This window comes from Littorina saxatilis, linkage group LG8 (genome assembly GCF_037325665.1).
Source record: "Littorina saxatilis isolate snail1 linkage group LG8, US_GU_Lsax_2.0, whole genome shotgun sequence".
In the NCBI taxonomy this organism is placed as follows: domain Eukaryota; kingdom Metazoa; phylum Mollusca; class Gastropoda; order Littorinimorpha; family Littorinidae; genus Littorina; species Littorina saxatilis.
In genome coordinates this window covers 53471257-53496256 of record NC_090252.1, presented here as the reverse complement: position 1 = coordinate 53496256, position 25000 = coordinate 53471257, and the positions used below count along the sequence as shown (strand labels likewise).

The 25000-nt window shown below is 38.8% G+C and overlaps 2 protein-coding genes and 1 long non-coding RNA gene across 3 annotated transcripts in view; all 3 read left to right on the top strand.

The window, feature by feature from the left end:
- LOC138974376 (uncharacterized) overlaps window positions 1-25000 on the top strand; it is a 37334-nt gene that overhangs the window by 9251 nt on the left and 3083 nt on the right. The window contains exons 4-7 of the mRNA XM_070347094.1: window positions 4504-4782; window positions 10945-11055; window positions 11487-11540; window positions 24948-25000. The exon at window positions 24948-25000 is cut by the window's right edge and continues 52 nt beyond it. Coding sequence (XP_070203195.1) covers window positions 4504-4782; window positions 10945-11055; window positions 11487-11540; window positions 24948-25000 — 497 coding nt within the window. The remainder of the gene's footprint in view (window positions 1-4503; window positions 4783-10944; window positions 11056-11486; window positions 11541-24947) is intronic.
- On the top strand, window positions 12275-15732 carry LOC138973828 (uncharacterized). Its single transcript, XM_070346535.1, has 4 exons — window positions 12275-12527; window positions 12861-13271; window positions 13655-13755; window positions 14792-15732. The coding sequence occupies exons 1-4, from the start codon at window positions 12350-12352 to the stop codon at window positions 14945-14947; spliced, it is 846 nt and encodes a 281-aa protein (XP_070202636.1). The 5' UTR covers window positions 12275-12349; the 3' UTR covers window positions 14948-15732.
- On the top strand, window positions 18162-22431 carry LOC138973827 (uncharacterized). Its single transcript, XR_011458176.1, has 3 exons — window positions 18162-18518; window positions 19631-19805; window positions 20243-22431. It is a non-coding gene; the product is annotated as an uncharacterized lncRNA (long non-coding RNA).

Sequence of the window (25000 nt, the reverse complement as noted above, 5' to 3'; positions counted from 1 at the left end):
GTTTAACGTCTGTTACGCGTGATTGTTCTGAAAAGTGACTATTACATGATTGTTCTGAAAGTCTACTATTTATTTCATCGTAATCATGTAAGCCCTCATACGTGATTGTTCTGAAAGCTTACTAATTTACATGATTGTTCTGAAACTCTACTAAAGGTAAACTTGCTTCACCCGTGAAATGTAGTCAGATATGGAACAATATGTATACCCCTGCCCAACGAAGTGTGTTTGAGTTGATCCGTCTTCTGTGTGCGCGACAGCTTCAGATGTGTGTTTGAGTTGATCCGTCTCTCCACTCCCTTTTTTAGGTGTAGGGGGTGGGGGAGGTTTGTTCATATCAACTGACACTTTATCAAACCATTTGAATAATTCATATACACAATTCTGGTGGTTGCTGTGTAATAAAAAAACAAGTGTCACTGAAAACAGAGATGTGCTAATAAATTTAGCTTTCATGTGTGTGTATGTGTGGTGTGTGTGTGTGCGTATGTACTCAGTGCACTGGCGTCAGAAATTGCGGGGGGGGGGGGGCAGCTGCTGTTCCTGGGGTGGGGGGTGGGGGGCAAACATGTCTTTTTGCCCCCCCCCCCCCAATATTTAGGATGACAAAAGTATTCACAGAGAGAGAGAGAGAGAGAGGAGAGAGAGAGAGAGAGAGAGAGAGAGAGAGAGAGAGAGAGAGAGAGAGAGAGAGAGAGAGAGAGAGAGAGAGAGAGAGAGAGAGAGAGAGAGAGAGTGTGAGAGAGTCGGAGTCGGAGTCGGAAATTTTATTTGGTTTGGCCTCCGGCCCAAAACAAGACTGGTGACACATAATACAAGCGAACAATGTTTAAAAAAAGCAGAAAAATCAACATTATGCATCTTGCAACTGTGCATTTTCCAGAGAATCAGTGCGAAATCGTAGTGTTTTGTAGATATACGTTGCTAATTGTCTTACCACTTGGCCATTTGTTGAGGATAGTAATTGGCACATTCTAAACACGGATGGGTTCCGATAATACTTTGAGGCTATTAATTCAACTCTGATCTCATTATATGCGGGACAAACAAGTAAAACATGTACTTCCGTCTCCAGTGTATCATCTGAGGACAAAGGACAAAGTCTGTCTACGTTATTCACATTGGGTTTATACTGTAAATAGTGGTTATTTAAGGGTGACATACCAAATCTGAAACGTGCCAACATTCTCCTCAAATGAACATTTCTTATCTGATACAAATAACCACTCATACACAAGGACTGCTTAAATAACGAATACACATTATAAAACACGTGTGATTCAAGGGAACTATGCCAATCCTGTCTAAAGCAATCGACAAGTCTTTGGCGAAATTCTCTTACAAACGTGGAAATATCACCAACACCTTGTGCTTCCCACACTTCACCAAATCCATACTTGTACAAAACATTACGAACGTTACAACCCCATGTCGTGTAATTTTGCCTTTGTATAGACAATAACATATTATACACTTTCTTGGGGTACCTGTTGCCATCCATTCGAGTTAATCGAAGCCAAAACTTCATACACTTTATGTGCGTTACCACAAACAGAGGATAACGTCCTGTAAACTATATGCCTTGGTGACTTTGAATGGACACCGACAAACCTTTTAATGGCAGACAAATGTACTCTTTCAACAATTTGTTGATCAGCAGAGAGTCCCCAGACCTCCGAACCGTACTTCAAGATCGGTTGTATTTGACTGTCAAACAGTTTAAAAAATGTATCAGGAGAATATTCCCCAATACTCCAGAGAAGCTTGAGGATAGCTGAACATTGTGCAGAAGTGAGTTATATAAATCTTCATTTTTTCCTTCAACGACAAAATTGTGGCGTCGTCTGTGATAAGGATTTACATCGGAAACCAGGACCGGCAGTTTGGAATATAAATATTCTGGGGTAAAACGATTTACAATTTTATAATACAGCATAAGTTTATGACGACGTCGCCTTTCTTTCAGGGGCACAAAACCCGATTCGTTATACAGTTTTTGGTGGCTTGTGCCACGTACTGCACCTACAATGATTCGGATTGCATCGAGATGCAATGTCTCCAACTCGTCTGCCAAACACTGTGTACAGTTATCCCAAAATAACGTCCGCGTAATCAAACAATGGTAACATAAAGGATTTATATATAACTTCAAGTGATTTTCTGTTTAAACGATGCTTGAATAAACCAAAACACGCAATTGACTTTCTACATTTAGCAATTAGACTTTTTATGTGGGAATCCCATTTACAATTACCTTGTAGAATGACGCCAAGGTGCTTGTGATTTTCAACATCAACTAAGTGTGCATCTTCGAAATACAATGGTGGAAGTAAACAATTTTGTTGCTGACAAATGTCCAACAATTCTGTCTTTTGACAATTAAAAGTGACTTTCCATTTAGAAGCCCATGTGCGAATTTTATCCAAATCAGAATTCAAAATCTCTGCTGGTACATCATCGTTATCTAAACTTAAATACATACTCGTATCGTCTGCAAAGAGTTTCAACACTGATTCAAGACCAACACCAATATCGTTAATATAAATGAGAAATAAAAGAGGTCCTAAGACAGAACCCTGGGGGACACCAGCAGAAGGGGTAGCATAACTTGATTTGGTTCTTTTCAGTACTACTGCTTGCCTGCGATCGCTCAAGTAATGTTCAAACCAAACAAGCAAGGGACCTCTTATACCTATCGCCTCAAGCTTGTGGAGCAGACCGCGATGCCAGACTTTAAATAAAACATTTAGCTGGTTTTGCAAACCGATGACACTATCAGAGATTAAAACCACATCATCCGCAAACAACATAATCAATAATTCGACTAAATCCGGTGACAATTGAATACCGTGTCTTCCATTTGCCATAATGTCTTTGGTTAATTCGTTAATAAACAATGAGAACAAATTCGGTGAGCAGTTTTCACCCTGTTTTAGGCCGACTGGACACATGAATACATCTGAAAGTTCACCTCCTGCTCGAACACACGTGTTCACTGTCGTATACATACTTTTACGGGCTAAAACAATCTTGAGAGAGAGAGAGAGAGAGAGAGAGAGAGAGAGAGAGAGAGAGAGAGAGAGAGAGAGAGAGAGAGAGAGAGTTTTGATAAACACCCCCCCACACACAAAAAAAGAAGTATATTGTCTCGCGTGCAAGAACTTTATAGCCCAGACTCCCCACCCATCTCACAACCACGGCCATCTCCTCACGTCTCTCATCCCCTCTCCACTTGAATTTTTAGTTCACAAAAAAAAAAGTTTCATTTGTGAAAATTATTTGTTGTGCCTTTCGTCTTTAAAGGGGCAAAAATTAGCTTCCATTTTCCCTCTTTGCCATGCCTCTCGATCCATTTTGGTGACCTAGCCACCTAAGCATGGCAAAGAGGGAAAATCAAAAGTTTCTATGTGCCCCTTTAAACCTTTAATTAGAATTTTGAGTTGGGAATACTCAAGAAGAATCATTACATTTTTGAAGATTATAAATAATTTCTGTCTGTGGACATTTAATTTGAATTTTGAGTTGAGAACAATAAAGAAGGCATGTTCAATGCATGAAACGTATTACTTGTTGAGTTTGTATTCATTGGGCGGGGGTATAAATATCAATTTCATTTAAGATTTAGTATCATTGTATCAAAATATTGTTCCATTTACATACAGACATACACACAAACAGACGGACAAAGTGAATCCAGTATACCCCCTCCAACTTCATTGGGCTGGGGTATAAATATAATATCACTTAAGATTTAGTATCATTGTATCAAATTATTGTTCCATATACATACAGACCTACACACAGACAGATGGACAAAGTGAATCCAGTATACCACCCTCCAACTTCGTTGGGCAGGGGTATACATATTGTTCCATATCTGACTACATTTCACGGGTGAAGCAAGTTTACCTTTAGTAGAGTTTCAGAACAATCATGTAAATTAGTAAGCTTTCAGAACAATCACGTATGAGGGCTTACATGTTTACGATGAAATAAATAGTAGACTTTTCAGAACAATCACGCGTAACACACGTCAACTGATCTTTCAAGGGGAGGAAATTCAGGAGCTTTAGCTTATCATCCGTAGACCTATTCAAATCATGCAGAATACGTTTTGCAGCTCGGCGATGCAGGGAGTTGAGTCTTTTTAAATGAACATCACTGCAGTTATCCCAAAGTGTCGAAGCGAAGTTTATATGAGGAATTATGTGGGCAGTAATAGAACATTTTGAGTGCTTCAGAATCGGCGTAATGCCTTAATTTTGATAAAAAAAAAAGAGAGAGAGAGAGAGAGAGAGAGAGAGAGAGAGAGAGAGAGAGAGAGAGAGAGAGAGAGAGAGAGAGAGAGAGAGTGCGTGTGCGTGTCTGTTTGCGTGTTTGTGGCTGTGTGTATGTGCCTATGTGTGTGTGTGTGTGTTTGTATGTGTGTGTGTGTGTGTGTGTGTGTGTTTGTGTGTGTGTGTATGTGTGTGTTGTTGGTGTAATGGTTGTGATGGTTTCCAGATGGACCTTCAAACCTCATCCTGAGTGGGTCTCAAGGCGTCATTGCAGGCCTTGACACAGTGACCTTGACCTGCACATATGATGAAGTGTTTCCTGCTGCGAACGTCACTTGGAGTGTTCACTGCGATAACAGGACTGACGTTCCTCAAAATAGAACTGCGATTTGTATTTTGAGCTTGAAACAACTTGGAGCATCTGGAAGGGATGTGTCTTGCACAGTTGCCAATTCCATCTTTCCTCAGATACATCGCACAGCCTCGTATCCCTTTCATGAGTCTAGTGAGTACTCGTTATTATATTTCATATGGGTTGTTCTCCAGAGCTTGGTACCATTTTGTGACATGCGTGTTCAGTCCTTTGAATTATTACAACGTCAATATTATGGCAACTAGATTGTATTATCTTTACTTTTTATATTTAGTCAAGTTTTGACTAAATATTTTAACATCGAGGGGGAATCGAAACGAGGGTCGTGGTGTATGTGCGTGTGTGTGTGTGTGTGTGTGTGTGTGTCTGTCTGTCTGTCTGTCTCTCTGTGTGTGTAGAGCGATTCAGACTAAACTACTGGACCGATCTTTATGAAATTTGACATGAGAGTTCCTGGGTATGAAATTCCCGAACGTTTTTTTCATTTTTTTGATAAATGTCTTTGATGACGTCATATCCGGCTTTTCGTGAAAGTTGAGGCGGCACTGTCACGCCCTCATTTTTCAACCAAATTGGTTGAAATGTTGGTCAAGTAATCTTCGACGAAGCCCGGACTTCGGTATTGCATTTCAGCTTGGTGGCTTAAAAATTAATTAATGACTTTGGTCATTAAAAATCTGAAAATTGTAAAAAAAATTAAAAATTTATAAAACGATCCAAATTTACGTTTATCTTATTCTCCATCATTTGCTGATCCCAAAAACATATAAATATGTTATATTCGGATTAAAAACAAGCTCTGAAAATTAAATATATAAAAATTATTATCAAAATTAAATTGTCCAAATCAATTTAAAAACACTTTCATCTTATTCCTTGTCGGTTCCTGATTCCCAAAACATATAGATATGATATGTTTGGATTAAAAACACGCTCAGAAAGTTAAAACAAAGAGAGGTACAGAAAAGCGTGCTATCCTTCTTAGCGCAACTACTACCCCGCTCTTCTTGTCAATTTCACTGCCTTTGCCATGAGCGGTGGACTGACGATGCTACGAGTATACGGTCTTGCTGAAAAATGGCATTGCGTTCAGTTTCATTCTGTGAGTTCGACAGCTACTTGACTAAATATTGTATTTTCGCCTTACGCGACTTGTTTAGATAGTAATCCAGTTAGATAATGATACAAATTTGCATCAAAAAACATGCTATCATTATTTGTTTTCCTTTTTATATTTAGTCAAGTTTTGACTAAATATTTTAACATCGAGGGGGAATCGAAACGAGGGTCGTGGTGTATGTGCGTGTGTGTGTGTGTGTGTGTGTGTGTGTGTGTCTGTGTGTCTGTGTGTGTGTGTGTGTGTGTGTAGAGCGATTCAGACTAAACTACTGGACCGATCTTTATGAAATTTGACATGAGAGTTCCTGGGTATGAAATCCCCGAACGTTTTTTTCATTTTTTTGATAAATGTCTTTGATGACGTCATATCCGGCTTTTCGTGAAAGTTGAGGCGGCACTGTCACGCCCTCATTTTTCAACCAAATTGGTTGAAATTTTGGTCAAGTAATCTTCGACAAAGCCCGGGGTTCGGTATTGCATTTCAGCTTGGTGGCTTAAAAATTAATTAATGACTTTGGTCATTAAAAATCTGAAAATTGTAAAAAAAAATAAAAATTTATAAAACGATACAAATTTACGTTTATCTTATTCTCCATTATTTGCTGATTCCAAAAACATATAAATATGTTATATTCGGATTAAAAACAAGCTCTGAAAATTAAATATATAAAAATTATTATCAAAATTAAATTGTCCAAATCAATTTAAAAACACTTTCATCTTATTCCTTGTCGGTTCCTGATTCCAAAAAACATATAGATATGATATGTTTGGATTAAAAACACGCTCAGAAAGTTAAAACAAAGAGAGGTACAGAAAAGCGTGCTATCCTTCTTAGCGCAACTACTACCGCGCTCTTCTTGTCAATTTCACTGCCTTTGTCATGAGCGGTGGCCTGACGATGCTACGAGTAAAATGGCATTGCGTTTCATTCTGTGAGTTCGACAGCTACTTGACTAAATATTGTATTTTCGCCTTACGCGACTTGTTTACATTTGTGACCCTCCACCACGGAATGAGTCGCATTTCACCTCGCCCGGTTCTGCGCTAGGCATAATAAGTCCGGAGGGTGTCTGGTAACAGTGTGTGGGTCACCTTAGTCACAGGCTTATAACTCGAAAAGTTTTCGCTCTTTTCTAAAACGGGTTTCACCACTGGATAGAGCATAAAAAACTCTTTATGAAAATTTAACAATATGAAAATCATGCAAAGGTGACATGCGACTCATTCCGTGGTGGAGGGTCACATTTAGTCAAATTTTGACTAAATGTTTTAACATAGAGGGGGAATCGAGACGAGGGTCGTGGTGTATGTATGTGTGTGTGTGTGTGTGTGTGTATGTGTGCGTGTGTGTGTGTCTGTGTGTCTGTGTCTGTGTGTGTGTGTGTCTGTGGCTGTGTGTCTGTGTCTGTGTGTCTGTGTGTGTGTAGAGCGATTCACAGTAAACTACTGGATCGATCTTTATGAAATTTTACATGAGAGTTCCTGGGCATGATATCCCCAGACGTTTTTTGGATACATATCTTTGATGACGTCATACCCGGCTTTTTGTAAAAGTTGAGGCGGCACTGTCACACCCTCATTTTTCAATAACATTGATTGAAATTTTGGCCAAGCAATCTTCCAGGAAGGCCGAACTTTGGTATTGCATTTCAGCTTGAAAGCTTAACAATTAATTAATGACTTTGGTCATTAAAAATCTGAAAATAGTAATTAAAATTAATTGTTTATAAAACGATCCAAAATTACGTTCATCTTATTCTTCATCATTTTTTGATTCCAAAAACATATAAATATGTTATATTTGGATTAAAAACAAGCTCTGAAATATACAAATATAAAAATGATGATTAAAATTAAATTTCCGAAATGGATTTAACCCATTAATGCCTGAATTTTTTTTTGAATTATTTTTCTGTTTGTTTGATGTCAAATGATATTTGTAGGTCATATGTAACTGTCATTTGGATGATTTTGGCACGTGCTGTGATTTATATGCTATAAAGAGACCGTCCTCATATGAGGACGCTAGGCACGAGTGGGCACGGGTAAATAACAAGACCAAAATAAGACAATTTCTTGCAAAACACATTGGACATCTTTAATTTCTTGCATCAGCAAACTGTGAACAGTTGAACGTGTGAACATAACAGTAAAAAAATAATAAAAATATGAAAACTGTCTCTTTGCATGTTCAAATTGGTGACAATTTGGCGCTTTTTTCGAGAATTTATCCGGCCTGTGCACTTCACCAGAGAGACCGGGAAAATGTAAATAAGTAAACTCATACTTCTTTAGAACTTGACTAGCAGTACAGGACTTTAGCACTTGACTAGCGGTACAGGACTTTAGCACTTGTCTAGCAGTACAGGGATGATCGTTTTAGTCCTTGACTAGGACAACAGAAGTCAACAATTGGAACTGTATAGTTCAAAGCATTTCACGTGCACTCCAACGCCGCATTTTCTACACTTTTGTCTGCATTTCTTGTGACAGAGTGCACAGCGGATTTGCTTGTCGATCCACTGTACCACGTGGTCTCTCCCATCGAAGCGTACATCTCTGGAAACTCTACGGTCAAGTTGTGGAGTGTGGCCATGTGGACGACCAACATGTGGGGGTTGTGCTGCTTTGGCCAAATAGTTTTTGACAATGGCACGGCGAACTGCAAGCAGGTCCAGTGGAGTGTTGGTCGTTGCAGCTGTGTGTCGATACAGAAGCCATGCCTGTTGCACTCAAACATCTACAATGTAAGCAAAAATAGGCCACCACCACTTTTTGGTTCTTATGGCGATTCTGTACGTGTCCACATTTTGGTCCATTCGGTCGACACTGCACCCATGGTCTTGTTGTAGTGGGAGATCAGAAACGGTTGACCGATCTGCACTCTCTGGTGAGCAGATCTGGACCAACGGCTGGCTGTCTGAACAGGATGGATCCCCACACAGTTGGATACGACGTTCACCACGCTGTTGTCATTCCAGCGAACCGCAACGAATCCGCTCTTGTCATCTGTGAAATAGTCGTAAGTGCCTCTGCTTGCTTTCTGCATGTCTTTGACGTTCTTGAGTGGACAATCTTCTATGCGGTTGAAGCTAATTGTCCCTGTGCATCCGATGCCTTTTGATGTCAGATGGTCAACTAGTTTCATCGAGGTAAAAAGATTGTCAAACGTCAGATGATATGCATAATTCCCTTGGATTTCGGAGATCAAATCAACGACCACTGAGCCTCCCATCCCCAATCCTGGACACTCGGTAACCTGCTGGCCTTTCGCACCTTGGTAGGGTTTGAGCCAAACCACATATCCAAGAGGGGTAGCCAGGACCCAGAACTTGTAGCCAAAGCGTATTGGCTTCCCCCTGATAAACTGTCTGCATCCATGACGGCCATAGTACGGAACCATACTTTCGTCAATGCTGAGGCTTTGTTGCTTGACAAAGTTGTTGAGGCATCTTTCATTTATCATAGACAGGAGAGGACGGACTTTACTCATCCTGTCTTCAGGGTCTAGTCTTGTGTTGTCTTTGAGATGCAGGTAACGTAAGATCTCTTCAAATCGGTCTCTGGTCATCGCTTCTGAGGCGGCAATGTTGTGGATGTCCTTGTCATGAGACCATCTCATCCTCCTTCTGGGCACCTTGCTATAGCCCGACAACAACAGAATCCCAATAAAAACAAAAATAATCGTTGCTGAGGCATTTGCTGACAGCTGTCTTCCATTCAGGTTTTCAACAGCCGGACCCTCTTCTTCATCACCACTATCCTCATCCGTGAGCGTGTCCACTGGTGGAGGCTCTTTGAAGACATCTGCTCGATGGAAGTAGTTGGTTTCCTCCAGCATGTCCAGGCACTTCATTGACATTATATCTGCCGAAAGAAATATACTGAGTGACTATCGTGCTGAGTAACTATCATGCTAAATGACTCTAAAAACCTGTGACCGTTCGTGCCTAGCGTCCTCATATGAGGACGCCGCTTTGATTACTCATTATCACTAAAACACAAAATATTCAGACAAACTGAAAAATTTAGTTTCTAAAATAGTATTGAAGAACAATTTCACTTATGTAATGTTATTAAAAAAGTAAAAAATGAAAGAGTTATTTGCTTACCTTTTGGGTAGTGACATTTTGGTGGTTTCACACAGCACATGTGTAATCCAAAATGGCTGCTGCTGGAAGCTATGGAAAGGAAGAAACTCTAGCACGCAATGTTTGCTTCAGACTACTCCCCCTTGATATGCGTGTTATAAAAAAATGAGTCATTCACTTATTGGCACTGACAGAAATGCCTAAATTCGAGGTGTCCTCATATGAGGACGCTAGGCAATTTCATCGTATTCCTCATTGGTTCCTGATTCCAAAAACATTTAGATATGATATGTTTGGATTAAAAACACGCTCAGAAAGTAAAAACGAAGAGAGGTACAGAAAAGCGTGCTGTGCAGCACAGCGCAACCACTACCGCGCCAAACAGGCTCGTCACTTTCACTGCCTTTTGCACTAGCGGCGGACTACGTTCAGTTTCGTTCTGTGAGTTGCACAGCTTGACTAAATGTAGTAATTTCGCCTTACGCGACTTGTTTATTTTATCATTTTAATTATTGTTAGTGTTCAAATCCATGTAACAACCTTTGGTTTCCCTGTTACTTTAACACCCTCGTAATTTACTGAACGTTGACAAACAATCTGTACAAGTATTTATAAATCTGTATCTGCAGACCAATGAGATATTTGGAACCAGTATTTATTGATGAAATCAATTTGAATGATTAAAATGTCTCAGTTAAGTAAAGAAAAGTCAACTTCGTAACATGGTTTCCCCTGGTACCCAGCTCTGGAGAATGACCCATATACGATTATCAGCCCAGGAGGTGTTCTTTGTTTTGTTAACGAAAGATTATAATTGTATGCTCTAGATATTTGTGTTCATGCTTTCAGTTAGTTTTCGTAAGATTTTTTTCCAAAGGAAAAACACTCTTCAATAAAGAATTCATGTAAAATACAAACACTCTCAAACAAGTGACTCCAAACACTTAATTACAACAAATATAAACGTATTCTTTCTCAAATATAAACTTTGCATTTAACAAATCTATTCAGTTTAAATCTGTATCGGATCTATCTTTCTCTACCTTCCAAAAAATGCTGATGTTTTCCTTGTTTACTAAAGGAGCTGGCTCGAGTGCTTTCCCTTTAATCCCAGCAGCAGCAGGTGGAGGTGCGGCATTACTGGTTATCGTTATTGTCATCGTCGTCGTCATCGTCGTCTCCAGGCGTAAAAGTAAGGATGCTGTCTAATTTGTAAAAATACTTCATGTCAGATTGAACTTGTTTGTGTGTGTATACATTTGTATTTAAAATGTAAAAAATAATAAAAATAAAAATAAAATAATAATAAACCGTTAAAATCAGACAGAGTGGACATGCAAGACATAATTAATGAATTTAAAAATGTTTAATGTTACCTTTTTATCAACGTTTTCTTTTTAGATAAAACATAAACCCAAACACTGCAAAGTGTGATGCGGTATCAGATAAACATTTTATTATAAAGCAACTTAGGTTAATGTACGGGACTTTAATTTTTATGAATGACAATACAAATCATCCACACTACTTCGTCTTATTTGACTTTAAAAGATATTGAGCATGTTGAATATCATAAATATCACACACACAACAAGCCTATGCTCATGTCAATTCGTGTTTCAGAGCGGAGAAATAGACAAGAAAAGAGCGAAGGAAATGTAAACGCATCTTACAACGGTGAGTGGTCTGTTCAGTGTTTCTGCCTTGTGACAGCAGTACAGGTTTGGTTTAGAATTCAGAATACAGAATACAGATCTTTATTTGCCCAAGGTTGGAAATTTGTGATGATATTGCGGTTAAGAAACATAACAACACTAGACAGCATAACTTAGGATGTTTATAGAAAATGTGTGAGTCTGTCAAATGGTTTGCATCTGAAACGCTTTCTGTTGTGAACTCAAAAATGGCATGTGGTATTTCAGTAGAGTGTGGACGTTAAATATGAATCTGGCACGCGTATATACTGTAATTATTACTATTATTTTTACTTCTACGACTACTGATACTACTACTACTACTACTACTACTACTACTATGAAGACAACCACTACAATCGTGCACGGTATTAACTTCTACTTATTTTACTGCAATTGTTCCTTCAGTACGTATCTTGAATATTAAACAACTAGTAAGGTATACTCAGTATTACAAAATCACTTCGCACCTTTCCCCCATCCCCCGAAGATAAAACAAAACAAAACAAAGCAAACAACAGACACAGACACACACACACACACACACACACTCACACACAAACACACACACACACTCACACACACACACACACATACACTCACTCACACACACACACACACACACACACACACACACACACACACACACACGCACACACTCAAGCCCATATTATTAAAACAATCGAGTGCATGTTTTGCTTGAGTATTCAAACAAGGCTAACTTTTGCAGGGAACAACGAACTGGAAGTCATCCTAGTAAACGGTGCAGCCCCAACCAACAATGGCGTAGCTATGACAACTGATGCAATGCACACGGCAGCCAGTGCTGATAATTACACCTACATTGAAATCGACGATAACGAAGATCGGGAGAATTCTACAAACATTGCTCAACAGGCGAAGAGAGTCGTCATTCAATCTGACGATCCCGCCATCAGACAGCCCAAGGGAGAGAATCGGGACGAAGATGGTAAGACACCTGTTGATAGATGTAATTGTTTGTTTTTCTCACGGTAAAACGAGACAGATAAGAAGTGTTCAGTTTCCTTTTGATGTGCTTGCATAAGATTGTAATTCTTCAATAACAAAATATTCTGACCAACTATAAATGTGTTCCTAAAAATACATGTACATGTGTCCCTACGATTTGAACAACAACAACAACAACAACAACAACAATAACAGTTGAATCAGGCTCACAAAACTACGCGTGACAGGTGAAAAAACGGTCTCTGGCAAGTAATCTTATACAGAATTTCGGGTAAAAGCTATGTAACATACCATTAAGTTCTATTATTTGCAGACTTTGAAGAGTATATCAACGAACTGTACGACAGTACGGACAACGCGGTCCTTATTAACGGCAAGACTCCCAGTTCACCCGATTCAACTTCACCACCAAACACAAATGTCTCCAAACCCGCCATTTCTCTGACAAGCGGATCGTTCAAGATTGATGATGAGAACAAACCTGGCTCAAGCGTGATTGGTCCAAAAGGCGACGCCTACACGCTAGTGAACAAAATAAAGAAGACAGAGCCCCTCCATGCTGAGCATGAAAAGGCCGGTAACTCCCGAGGCGAAGCAACACAGACGCAGACGACGCAGGAGCGTGCAGGAAGAACAAGAGAACAAATCACACCAGCGATGGTATCTGCCGTGACAAGTGAAAGCGAACAACTGAAGGGAAAGAACTCTGCTGAGAACTTGGATGGTATTCACAATGGTATTTTGATTTTTAGTAGTGTTGCGTTTACTGTAATGGGCTATACATATTAATGAAGGTTTGATTTGTTTGTACTATGGTATGTTTTTTTTCCCACTGAGTGTTACATTCCCTGCTCACATTCTTTATTTTCCGCTTCCGCAAAAGTTTGAATGATATTCACTGCTATCCCGTTTAATTCTAACATTCACTCTGGTGTTTTCCGAAGTATTGTTTTCATTAATGTTAATAGTTTCTGCATAAATACAGAGCTAGATTAGTTTAATCTAATTGATTCAGTTACTTAATAAGCTGAACAGTTGCTTTAATAATCAAAAACAAGAGAACAACTTGAACGTTTTTTTTTCAAATGTATTGTTGTCCTGTTTCAGCGGATGATGAAACAGAGTATGTCAACACGTTGTCATGCAGCACAACAGAATGCCCGGATGAAACAGTCTACGTCAACGTGGGCGACACGTCTGTTCCTACGGTTGGTGTTAGTTGTTGGTTCTGTTGTTATTGTTTTCGTTTATGGTGGATGTTGTTTGCATGTTTTTGGTAGGCTTGATCGCTTGCGTTGTCTCAGCTGAGACCCACCTGTAAATGAAAAATGACAAATTCGTCAATCTAATTTTAAACGTTTTTTTTAGTGGCTATGTGTTTGTTTTAAAGGGCAGCATACCTGCCCATATCACTTTATGAGTCCGTTTGTATCGTTAAAACTTAATTAGTTTTGGTCAACAAAACCGGTGGCTGGAATTAACCATTGTCCTTCACCCCACCCCTAAGGTTTAAGATAATGAACACGTTTACAGTCTGGAAAACAAAAGACGAAGTCATCCAAGTGCAATCGTGTTTACTTAGAATCATTTGTGACCCTCCACCACGGAATGAGTCGCATGTCACCTTTGCATGATTTTCAAGTTTTACATTTTCCTAAAGAGGTGTTTATGCTCTACCCAGTGGTGAAAACCGTTTTAGAAAAGAGCAAAAACTGTTCGAGTTATAAGCATGTGACTCAGGTGACCCTCACACTGTTACCAGTCACCCCCCGGACTTATAATTATTAAGCCTAGCGCAGAACCGCGCGAGGTGACATGCGACTCAGTCCGTGGTGGAGGGCCACTTTTTGACTTGAAGCAGATCTCCAGTGACACAATCTAAGAAACTAAGGGCGTTAAGCAACCTAAATTTAGACATCAACAGGTAATGAGAGTAACACTTAGAACCATGAGAGAGCAAGAAACATAAACATTCAAGTGAGCATAAGTAACGTCGCGTGTTCATTTCAATGCTTATTATTATCTCAGGGGATAACATACTGTTTTCTATAACTCCCACTTACAGTTGTCTATACTTTAAAGTGCTTACATTCATGTTATATTGTTCTCAGATCTAGTTGTTAACGTTTGTATTTATACGAGTCAATGACAACGCAGTGTGCAGAATATTGTTAGTAAACAGAAATTTAACTTTTGATTCACTTATCTCTAAGATGTGTGTTTAACTGTTTGTGTTTCTGACAGAATGCAACGAGTGCACCTGGTGGACCAAACGATGTACATGGTTCGACTGATCTCAAAGAGGAAATGACGAAATCTGATGACGAGTACAACAGGCTGGGATTTACACGACCTCAGCTACAGGATGACCCACACTACAGCCACCTTTCTCAACTCTAGCACACGTCTTATAACTATGATACCTTAAATTACGTATCACTTTGATACATTACACTCCAGCCATCTTTCTCAACTCTAGTGCACGTCTTATAACTATGATACCCTAAATTATGATACATATCACTTTGATACATTACACTCCAGCCATCTTTCTCAACTCTAGTGCACGTCTTATAACTATGATACCTTAAATTATGATACATATCACTTTGATACACTACACTCCAGCCATCTTTCTCAACTCTAGCACACGTCTTATAACTATGATACCTTAAATTATGATACATATCACTTTGATACATTACACTCCAGCCATCTTTCTCAACTCTAGTGCACGTCTTATAACTATGATACCCTAAATTATGATACATATCACTTTGATACATTACACTCCAGCCATCTTTCTCAACTCTAGTGCACGTCTTATAACTATGATACCTTAAAATATAATACATAACACTTTGATACATTACACTCCAGCCATTTTTCTCAACTCTAGTGCACGTCTTATAACTATGATACCTTAAAATATGATGCATAACACTTTGATACATTACACTCCAGCCATCTTTCTCAACTCTAGTGCACGTCTTATAACTATGATACCTTAAAATATGATACATAACACTTTGATACATTACACTCCAGCCGTCTTTCTCAACTCTAGCGCACGTCTTATAACTATGATACCCTAAATTATGATACATATCACTTTGATACACTACACTCCAGCCATCTTTCTCAACTCTAGTGCACGTCTTATAAACATGTTACATTGTGCAGCATTGCATTTCAACAAAATAATCTTTTTTACACGGGTTACTCATATTACAAAACACGTACACATATTGATGCAAAGAGTTCAGAATCCTTTCTGGAGAGATGTTTTCAAACATTATAATCATTTTGCATGCAAATGTGTCCCCATCTCCTTGAGTGATTTTGCTTCAGAGCGTCTGTATTATAATGTACACATTTGCATAGATAAAAAGGTTATTTTTAACAGGAATTGGATGGAAAACGGCATTATTACAGTCGGTCACTTGATGAGAGCCGATGGGTTTTTGTCATATAACGATTTTAATTTGAAACATCCAAATGTACAACTGAATGTTGTTTTTTTCGAGGGCGATATTCGCTCAGTTAAGAATTATCATAAAAGATTAAAGTTGGATGCAGTTTTAAACAATGTTTTTCATATTGGTGATGATGTTGTATGGAAACAAATAGCTAAAGGTGGAGTAAAACATATATATACCCATCTTGTGAAAAATGATGGTAATCTACAGTGCATGGAAAAATGGTCTAATCTATTGAATTTTGATGTAAATGTTAGAAAGGTGTTTTTGACAATAAGGCGAACTACACAAGGCACATACCTGAGGTGGTTCCAATAGAAAACTTGGCCAACAAATTATTGCAACAAATTTTAAACCCAATTTAAAGCATTGTTTCCTCATGAGTTTGCATGACTAGCAAATTAACGCCAGCAGCTACACGCAAATGAAACTTCGACATAATCTGTATCAATCATTTATCTATAGATATGCAAAGTCATGAATTTGTTGGACACAAGTGAACAATCCGATGACAAGTTTAACAACATTTTCCGAAACATTGCGTCACATCTGAATAAATAACCGTAACGATCCAAACTTTCGCACAGAGTATCGTGTTGGTAAAATATTCTGAAAGTTTCAAAGCAATCCACCAAGTCCTTGGGAAAATGTAGTGCTTTGTAGCTTTTGTAAACAGGAAGAGGAAACATTAGAACATTTGTTTTGGGAGTGCACAAGAGTTAAGCTTTTTTGGTCTGATTTCACATAATGGTTATGCCTAAATTTCACACATTGCAGAAATTTGAATTTGTCAAAAGAGCTTGTCATTTTAGGGTATTATTTTAGACAATTTTCATACGGATGCTGTTTTTGATTTGTTTATTCTCCTTGCCAAACAAAGTCTATTTGGAGCCAAATTAAATAAGACAGTCCCAAAACTAAATGTTTTTGTGAAAATTGTTAAACAAAGGTTTTTGATCGAAAAGTATAATGCTAGTGTAAATAATTATTATGGTAAAATTAATGTGCAAATGATTGGTGTTTATATATACACTTTTTTCATTGATGCCATATGATAATTGTATTGATTGATTCCGTATGAATATTTTTGAATGTGATACCCCCTGACCCATTTATTCATAACAAGTTATACAGTACTTTTATGCCGATAATTAAACCCCATGTATACTTGGAGGTTAAAGTGTGACCACCGTCCCCACCTACCCGCCCTCCCCTCCCCCAACCTCAGTTACCCCCCCTCCCCTTCCATGTCCCCTGTCTTTTCAACAACCCACCCTACTGTCTATGTCTGTGTCTTGTCTAGGTATGTGCGTGTGTATGCGCTAAGACAGCCATACCTTATGTTGATAAACTCTGTGTATGCTGTATGTTATGTTGTGTTTATGTGTATATAAAAGAAATAAAATTAAAACAAAAAATTGTTAAAAAAAACGTACACAAAGGAAGAAGACAGTCTACACAAATCATATATAAAAACACCAGTCCATTGACCTATTTCATTTTTTCTTTGTGCAAGTGCTTATGCTTTGTATGTCGGTGTGCTTAGAAAGAGCGACAGTGATTGTCACATGTAGCTTACTTGTTATCTCATCGTGTGATATGTTGATGTATTGGTTCACTTGATTGATGAATTCATGGATGATTTTGCTTTTTGATGTTTCTTTTCGTATTAGTTTTGTTGACAATGTGACACGGTGACAAAAGGCAAATGTCAATATTTATGCAAATTAAAAACGAACATGAAACTTTTAATTATCTTATGTTATTTTATCTTATTCTATGTTACCTCATCTCATCTCTCCCTCTCTCTCTCTCTAGCTCTGTCTCTGTCTCTCTCTCTCTCTGTCTCTGTCTCTCTCTCTCTCTCTCTCTCTCTCTCTCTCTCTTTGTGTGCATGCGAGCCTATGTATGAGTTTGTGTGTGTGTTTGCAGATATCCCCAGATCAATTTTTCCTTTTTTTCAATAAATGTCTTTGATGACGTCATATCCGGCTTTTAGTGAAAGTTGAGACTGTACTGTCACACCTTCGTTTTTAAAACAAATCAAATTGATTGACATTTTGATTATGCCATCTTCGACAAAGCCAATACTATGGATTTGCATTTGAGCTTGGAAGCTTAAAGGAAAAGTCCAAGGTTTAGGGTCACTTTTGATATGTTGACCCTCTTAATTCATCAACCACAAATGCGTGTGTAAAAATGAACACAGAAATCCAAAAAGTATACTTTGACTCGTTTTTGGTTGTTCTGAATCGTTCCATCGCGCGCGCAGTCTTGGCTCATGACCTTGTGCACATACGTGTGCTACGTCACGAGCCTTGAACAACAAATATGGCCGGCTCAAGCAGTGAGGAAGACAAGTGGAATACGGACCGGTTTTCAGCCAGCCTGATGTTTTAGCGTGCCCGTTTGAGCCTCTTCGTCGTCAAAATGCTGGCGAGGCCACAAGGAACTGCTTGAAACAGAGCCAGCATAAGCGGCAATACGAAATGGTATGTGATTCTCTTTGTTGTGATGTTGACACACTAGTCCGTTTAGTCGCTACCTCTTGCATGCTAGATCGAAGTCAGGTGTGTTTTTCACAGATCAGTTGATGTGCTTCCACAGATCTGTAAGCATGTAAAGATTATGGATTTATGCTATTATTTCAGGCATCTGGTGTTGTTTATTTTCCTATCTTTAATCAAGGATTTCGTCCTTGAACGGCCCAGTTTAGAATAAATGCTTACACAGTGATGTTCACACGCGACTATCCTTATTTTCTCTTGGAATTCTGAGTAATTGTTCAGTCACACAACGAAACATGTAGACATCAAGTTAACATTATGCAACGCCTGTTTCTTGCGGACAAAACTGCAATTATCCTGGTATTTTTATTTGCGACAGTAAGACACTACATGACATCGACACCACTAAACAGTGAAACTTTTCTGAAATGGCGGTGGGCTGCTTTCATGTACTAATACTAATAGTGATCCTGACATTTTTCTTGCGAAACGGTCAAAGGGAAGTAGATCTAATAAATGAATTTAGTTTTCACACGTGATTTCCGATCTCAAACTAGATCTGAAATCATTAGATTTTCTGAGCAGTGGCGAAACGCTGATGGCTAGTGATATCGCAAGCCATTTTGGAAGCAAATAAGCACTGTCACTGTCAGACATATGCTGAAACACGATTACAGCAGTTCAAACTTTTTGATCATTGATTTTTAGGAGTACGCAATATCGGACAGTCACACTACAAAAAAACAATGCGTTAGTGCATAGATCGGTATTCTCAAACGTCTCGAACAGACAGTACGTTGCTACTATATATTTTACTGTATTAACAAAACCTCACAGTCCCATTGAAAATGTGTGGTGTGTGCCGAAAAGCAACTATATGAGATTCAGTCAGTGGGACCCTGAATCTACCTGGGGTTAAATCGGGTTATTGACTCTCATTGCATGAATTTTTAAACTGAATATACTGTTCGTGTTGTTTTTGTGATCCACTGCAATTGATGTGTATACCTTAGAATCTCAAGGTAATTTTTGAACGGGGCATACAGATGATGCATTTTGTCATGATCACAGAGTGATACGTGTATTTTGCTTATCAGGTGTCAGTGCAGAAACTCCAAGAGGGAACGAAATTCAAATATCTGGAAAACCTGGATGAGGAGATAGACAGCCTAACAGCACATCCTCCTATGTTTGCTCGGACATCTACTACCTTCAAACTGCATACTATGCGTACACACAGGAATATGGACGACTCAACATTGATCAAAATGGGTAAGTAACACAACACAAACAGATGATTTCCATTATGATAAATTTATTTATCCGAAAGTAAAATTGACAACAGAGTGTACAATTTGTTTTCAAATACGAAAATATCACATTGGGTTAAAAAAAAAACCACACCATCATATACCATTAAAACTATTCTTTATTTCTAAACACATACATATCAGCATAGTTTATTCATGTAAACATCCTCATTTCGGTTCCCAGTCTATCTGAAATCAAGGTAAGTTATGCCCAACTGAAAAAAATAGCGATCACACAGTGCTTCAGCATGAATTTGAAAACCTGCTCTACGTCACATAGACACAGCATGTCTTATGATTCTATCCACCCTCTCCAAACAAACACGTACACGTTTTCTCTTGTACGAATGTCTTAAAAGCTCAAACTAAGCTGCTGTTTTATTCTGTCTTGCTTTGCAGGAAATACAGGCACGTCGCTTACCCATAACAGGCAGCTGGTGCGCTAGCGAGTGGGGTTTCTCGGCAGAAGCATCAGAGTACCATTACCAACCTGTGCAGTCAAAACAATCAGAAATACTTTCCCAAACGGATGAAGAGTGGGGTTCAAACTCCCTGAGCTACAGAAGGCTGAAATATACTTTTACAAATCGTGTGACTGTGTTGAACTAGTATCTTTGGTTGAACAGATTCCTGCATGGTTTGAAGATGATACTGAGTTGTCACGTGGTCCGGTACATGGTTCACATTCTGCAACATTTTGTTCCAGACTTTTTCCACTGTTGGTGTACTCCAGCATCAGGTAGTCAGTCCATGAGCCGGTCAGCATAGCTTGTGTCCAGTATTGTCCGTTTGCCTGTTGCCTGAAACATGGTTTTTGGGAAGTAACTAACGATCTCTGCACACATTTTAACATGTGAATAAGAACAGAAAAGTTTGTCAAAAGTATACATAGTTTAATTTGCATTTACTTCAAGACCAGACTTTCTTCTCGTTCATTATTTCTTCATAAAGATTCTGGAAATTAACAAAATGTTTCCCCCTATCAAGGCCTCCTAACTTTTTTTAAATGCAGGTCGGTTTGTTGTCATCTGTGCATTACTACCTCTTGCCACCCGTGCGGTCATTGCCACCAGGTATCTCAACAATCAAACCGTCTATACAGGCTTAAAGGCACGTCCTTTTTCAAAACAGGATTGCTCACTACACAGATCTGCGAAGACGTTTACATAGAGAAAAAAAATCTCATGACTTGAACATAATTATTAGGACTGGGTGGCCGAGTGGTAACGCACTTGCGCTCGTAAGCGAGAGGTTGCGAGTTCGACCCTGGGTCAGGGCGTTAGCAATTTTCTCCCCCCTTTCCTAACCTAGGTGGTGGGTTCAAGTGCTAGTCTTTCGGATGAGACGAAAAACCGAGGTCCCTTCGTGTACACTACATTGGGGTGTGCACGTTAAAGATCCCACGATTGACAAAAGGGTCTTTCCTGGCAAAATTGTATAGGCATAGATAAAAATGTCCACCAAAATACCCGTGTGACTTGGAATAATAGGCCGTGAAAAGTAGGATATGCGCCGAAATGGCTGCGATCTGCTGGCCGATGTGAATGCGTGATGTATTGTGTAAAAAAAATTCCATCTCACACGGCATAAATAAATCCCTGCGCCTTGAATATGTGCGCAATATAAATTGCATAAAATAAAAAAAATAAAAAATAAAAATAAATCCCTGCGTTTAGAACTGTACCCACGGAATACGCGCGATATAAGTCTCACTTTGATTGATTGATTGAACATATACCAGGAATAAACATCCTGACTGGTTTTTGGAGCTGGATTTTTGTAAGGAATGTTTTACACGTGTGGCGTTTAAGAAATTAATTAATAAAATTCTACATTCGCAAAGAGAGTACCCATACAGAGTGTTCAGTTCTGGTATTTTTCAAAACGGAAGGATGTCCATATCCCATGTAAAAGCCTGGTAAGATTTGAGATTTTGAACCCAATCGTTTACACGGAAAGGGCTGTCCATTTAGGAGGAGGCATCCATGCCTGGATGAGAAATACACTGACAACACAGAAAAAGCACGAGTTTAACCTGCATATTCACAAAACTGGTTCAGAGGCCCGGCAAAGGGAACACATGTTAGTTATGTTAAGAGAACATCACGAAGACCTAATTGTTAAATTAAAGCCTTTCTGCACATCTTCTATGAATTATATTCTAAAACGCCACATGTGTAATTCATTCCACACACAAAATCCAGCTCCAAGAAGCAGTGAGGCTGTTGATTATTGGTATGTGTTCAAGTCGACAGATGATTTTTCCTGTGTAAACTGAGCCTTGGCAGATCTGATATAGTGAGCAAAGACCTGCATTTTTTTTAAACGTGTTCAGAGGCCTTGAAATGGTTAAACATTTTGTTTATTTCAAGTAGTCTTTATGAAGAAAAAATTAACAATAAGGAAGGCAAATGGGTTGAAATGCAAATTAGATTCCTCTTAACGAACTTTTTATGCTCTTCTTCACGTGTTACATTATGCGTACGTAGATCGCAAGATATTTTCGAAATAATTCATAGGTAAGCAATCTGCAAACGGACAAAAATTCACAATATTTATGAAGCCAATAAATTTGACTCAAGAACAAAGCTTATGTGTTTGAGGTGATGTGCTTTGGTATGAATGTTGAATGAGTCCGTCAAAGATACCCTCCATGTCGCCTTACAGTGGAACCTACCATTACAATTATACCACCTTAAATTACCTTGCTCTTTCAAATGTACTGCTTAAACTTCTTGAACATGCAACTCTTGCTGTCTACCATAAAGACTATCAGGTCAACAACATACTCGTGAATGTTTTGTTTTGGTCTATAATTAAACATTTCAGAAAATACCCTTTTTTATATTTTTATTCGGAAGCATACTAACTTTATTTGAAACTACTTCGACAGATATAGTTTTGCAGGTTGACGGGAGGTGAGTTACGAAAGAAATTCAATCCATATGTCGCTCAGCACAGAAAGCATAAACGATTAACATGAGTAGAAATGAACTTGTACTTGTTTTCATAATGTATTATTTGGATGGTATCTGTCAAAAACACTTTCTCGATTTTCTCCAAAGCTAGAATAAGGCAATAATTTTCTAAACAAAACAAAAATCTTACGATGAATGGCACGTTGGTTTTCTCCTGTGGTGATTCTGGACGGTAGGGACAGGACTGGTCAACAGTTGCGTTGTGATCACGCAGAACCGGGAAATCTGGAATGGTCACGGTGTCAGTGTCTAGTGACCTGTACTGACCAGTGGCCGTGAGTGATGATGAAAGGTCTGGAAGTAAAAGAAGAGAGAAAATGAGTGCGAGTATAAATCATGTATGCTTCTGATCTATACAGTACACTGAACATTTAGACACCCTCTGGAAGTCGTCTGGATGTGTATCCATGTTGTAGCAATTAGACTGGTTTTGCGTCTCTCAGTCAATGCAGAAAGATTAATTCCCTGCACAATTCGTAATCTTCTTGTCTCTAGCATGCAGGTGTCTGTTTACCTTTCCGGTTGCACATCCACCAAAAGTTTAGATCTGGTAAAAATAGCATTCAACCATGATTCCAGCAAACGCTGCCAATTTCATGAATTGATATCAGGGGATAGTTTGCGACTGAATAGAATAGATAACGTGACACACGCATTGTCCTACGTGTCCACAACCCTGACTACTTTTTACTCTTGCTCTTAGCTCAGCTCAGACCGTTCTGTAACTCTGTAGATCTAGCCTGTGGCGCATCTGTACTCCAGCGAATATCAGCTGGACCCAGACACACTGTTCTGCACCAATTCGTATTCGCTACGCAGCAAAACAATGTTTACGTGTAGTCTATGCATGAAAATAAAAGCATGTACTCTGACCTTCAACGCATTCCTTCTTGTGAGATAATCCGCTGTTCGCATGTCCCCTCGGAGTTTCGATGGCTCGTCGACTGTACCAGCCTCGCGTAATACTGCCCTCTCCGGACTTTTATGAAGGGAAGAAACTGCTAGTGGTCAAAACATTTGTTTCAGGGATGAAACGCCAACTTTTGTGCTGCAGAAAAATGGCGAAATCTGTGTCCAGAAAGTGCCCGACACTTTGAAATCTGCACGCTTGTGCTGCACACATCTCTTTCATTTCCACAAGAGACTCAGAGTTTTATGAGGGAAAGTGTGCTATGAAATGCCTGGGGACATTGACGAGTTGTTGCAGTTTGCGGATGCTCTCCACCGAAAAAGTGGTGACTTTTCTGTGTGAAAATCAAGCTGGTACTAGTGGTAGAATCAACACAATAACTTGTGACGTCACAGTGTACCGACGTCACAGTGTACCAAAAATCACGTGACCACTACTTGACCCCAGGCGACTTGTCTTGGTTAGCCCCGCAACACTAAATCTGCAACTACAACAACAACAATTTTTTTTCAATTTTTAAAATATTTTTCCAGAGATGTTTGTAACATTTGGCATTCGATTTTCAAGTTTTTGGGGATATTTAAAAACCTTGGACTTTTCCTTTAAACATTAATTAATGAGTTTGGTCATTCAAAATCTCAACATTCTGATTAAAATTAACATTTTAGTAATCGATCCAAAAATGATTTTATCTCATTGTTTATCATTTCCTAAATAAAAAAAATATACAGTCGAACCGACTTATTTATGAAAATCAAGTTGTCAGATCGGAATCGTCCACTGCAGGTGCATATGGCCAGCATGCATCTTGTATGTTTGGACCTGTTCGTATTGCTGAACTATACTTGATCCGGACAAACAAGCACAGAACTACACATTTTGAATAATTTGGAAACCATTGTTTTATTTGTGATTTAGTCTTGAGCTTGCATTTGTGGCAAAAGAAAAAGATGTTGACTATTTATCGTTGTTATCTCTCAAAACTAATTCACGATTAAATACTCGTTAAACAGTGAAATGAAGAAAACAAGATTAACATTTATAACTCGCTATGGTCGTGAGACACTTTGCTATTATAACAATTGTGAATTTATATGCGTGGATACATTCTCTGCGACAACACGTTACCTTACCATACACTTTTTCATCCGCTTGTTATCATATCTGTAACCTATAATACCAATTTGAACATTATACATGGGTTTTTTTTAAACAGCAGCTGCAGGAGACCCATACGACAGCCTGCAGATGTCTCACGTTGGATTGAGC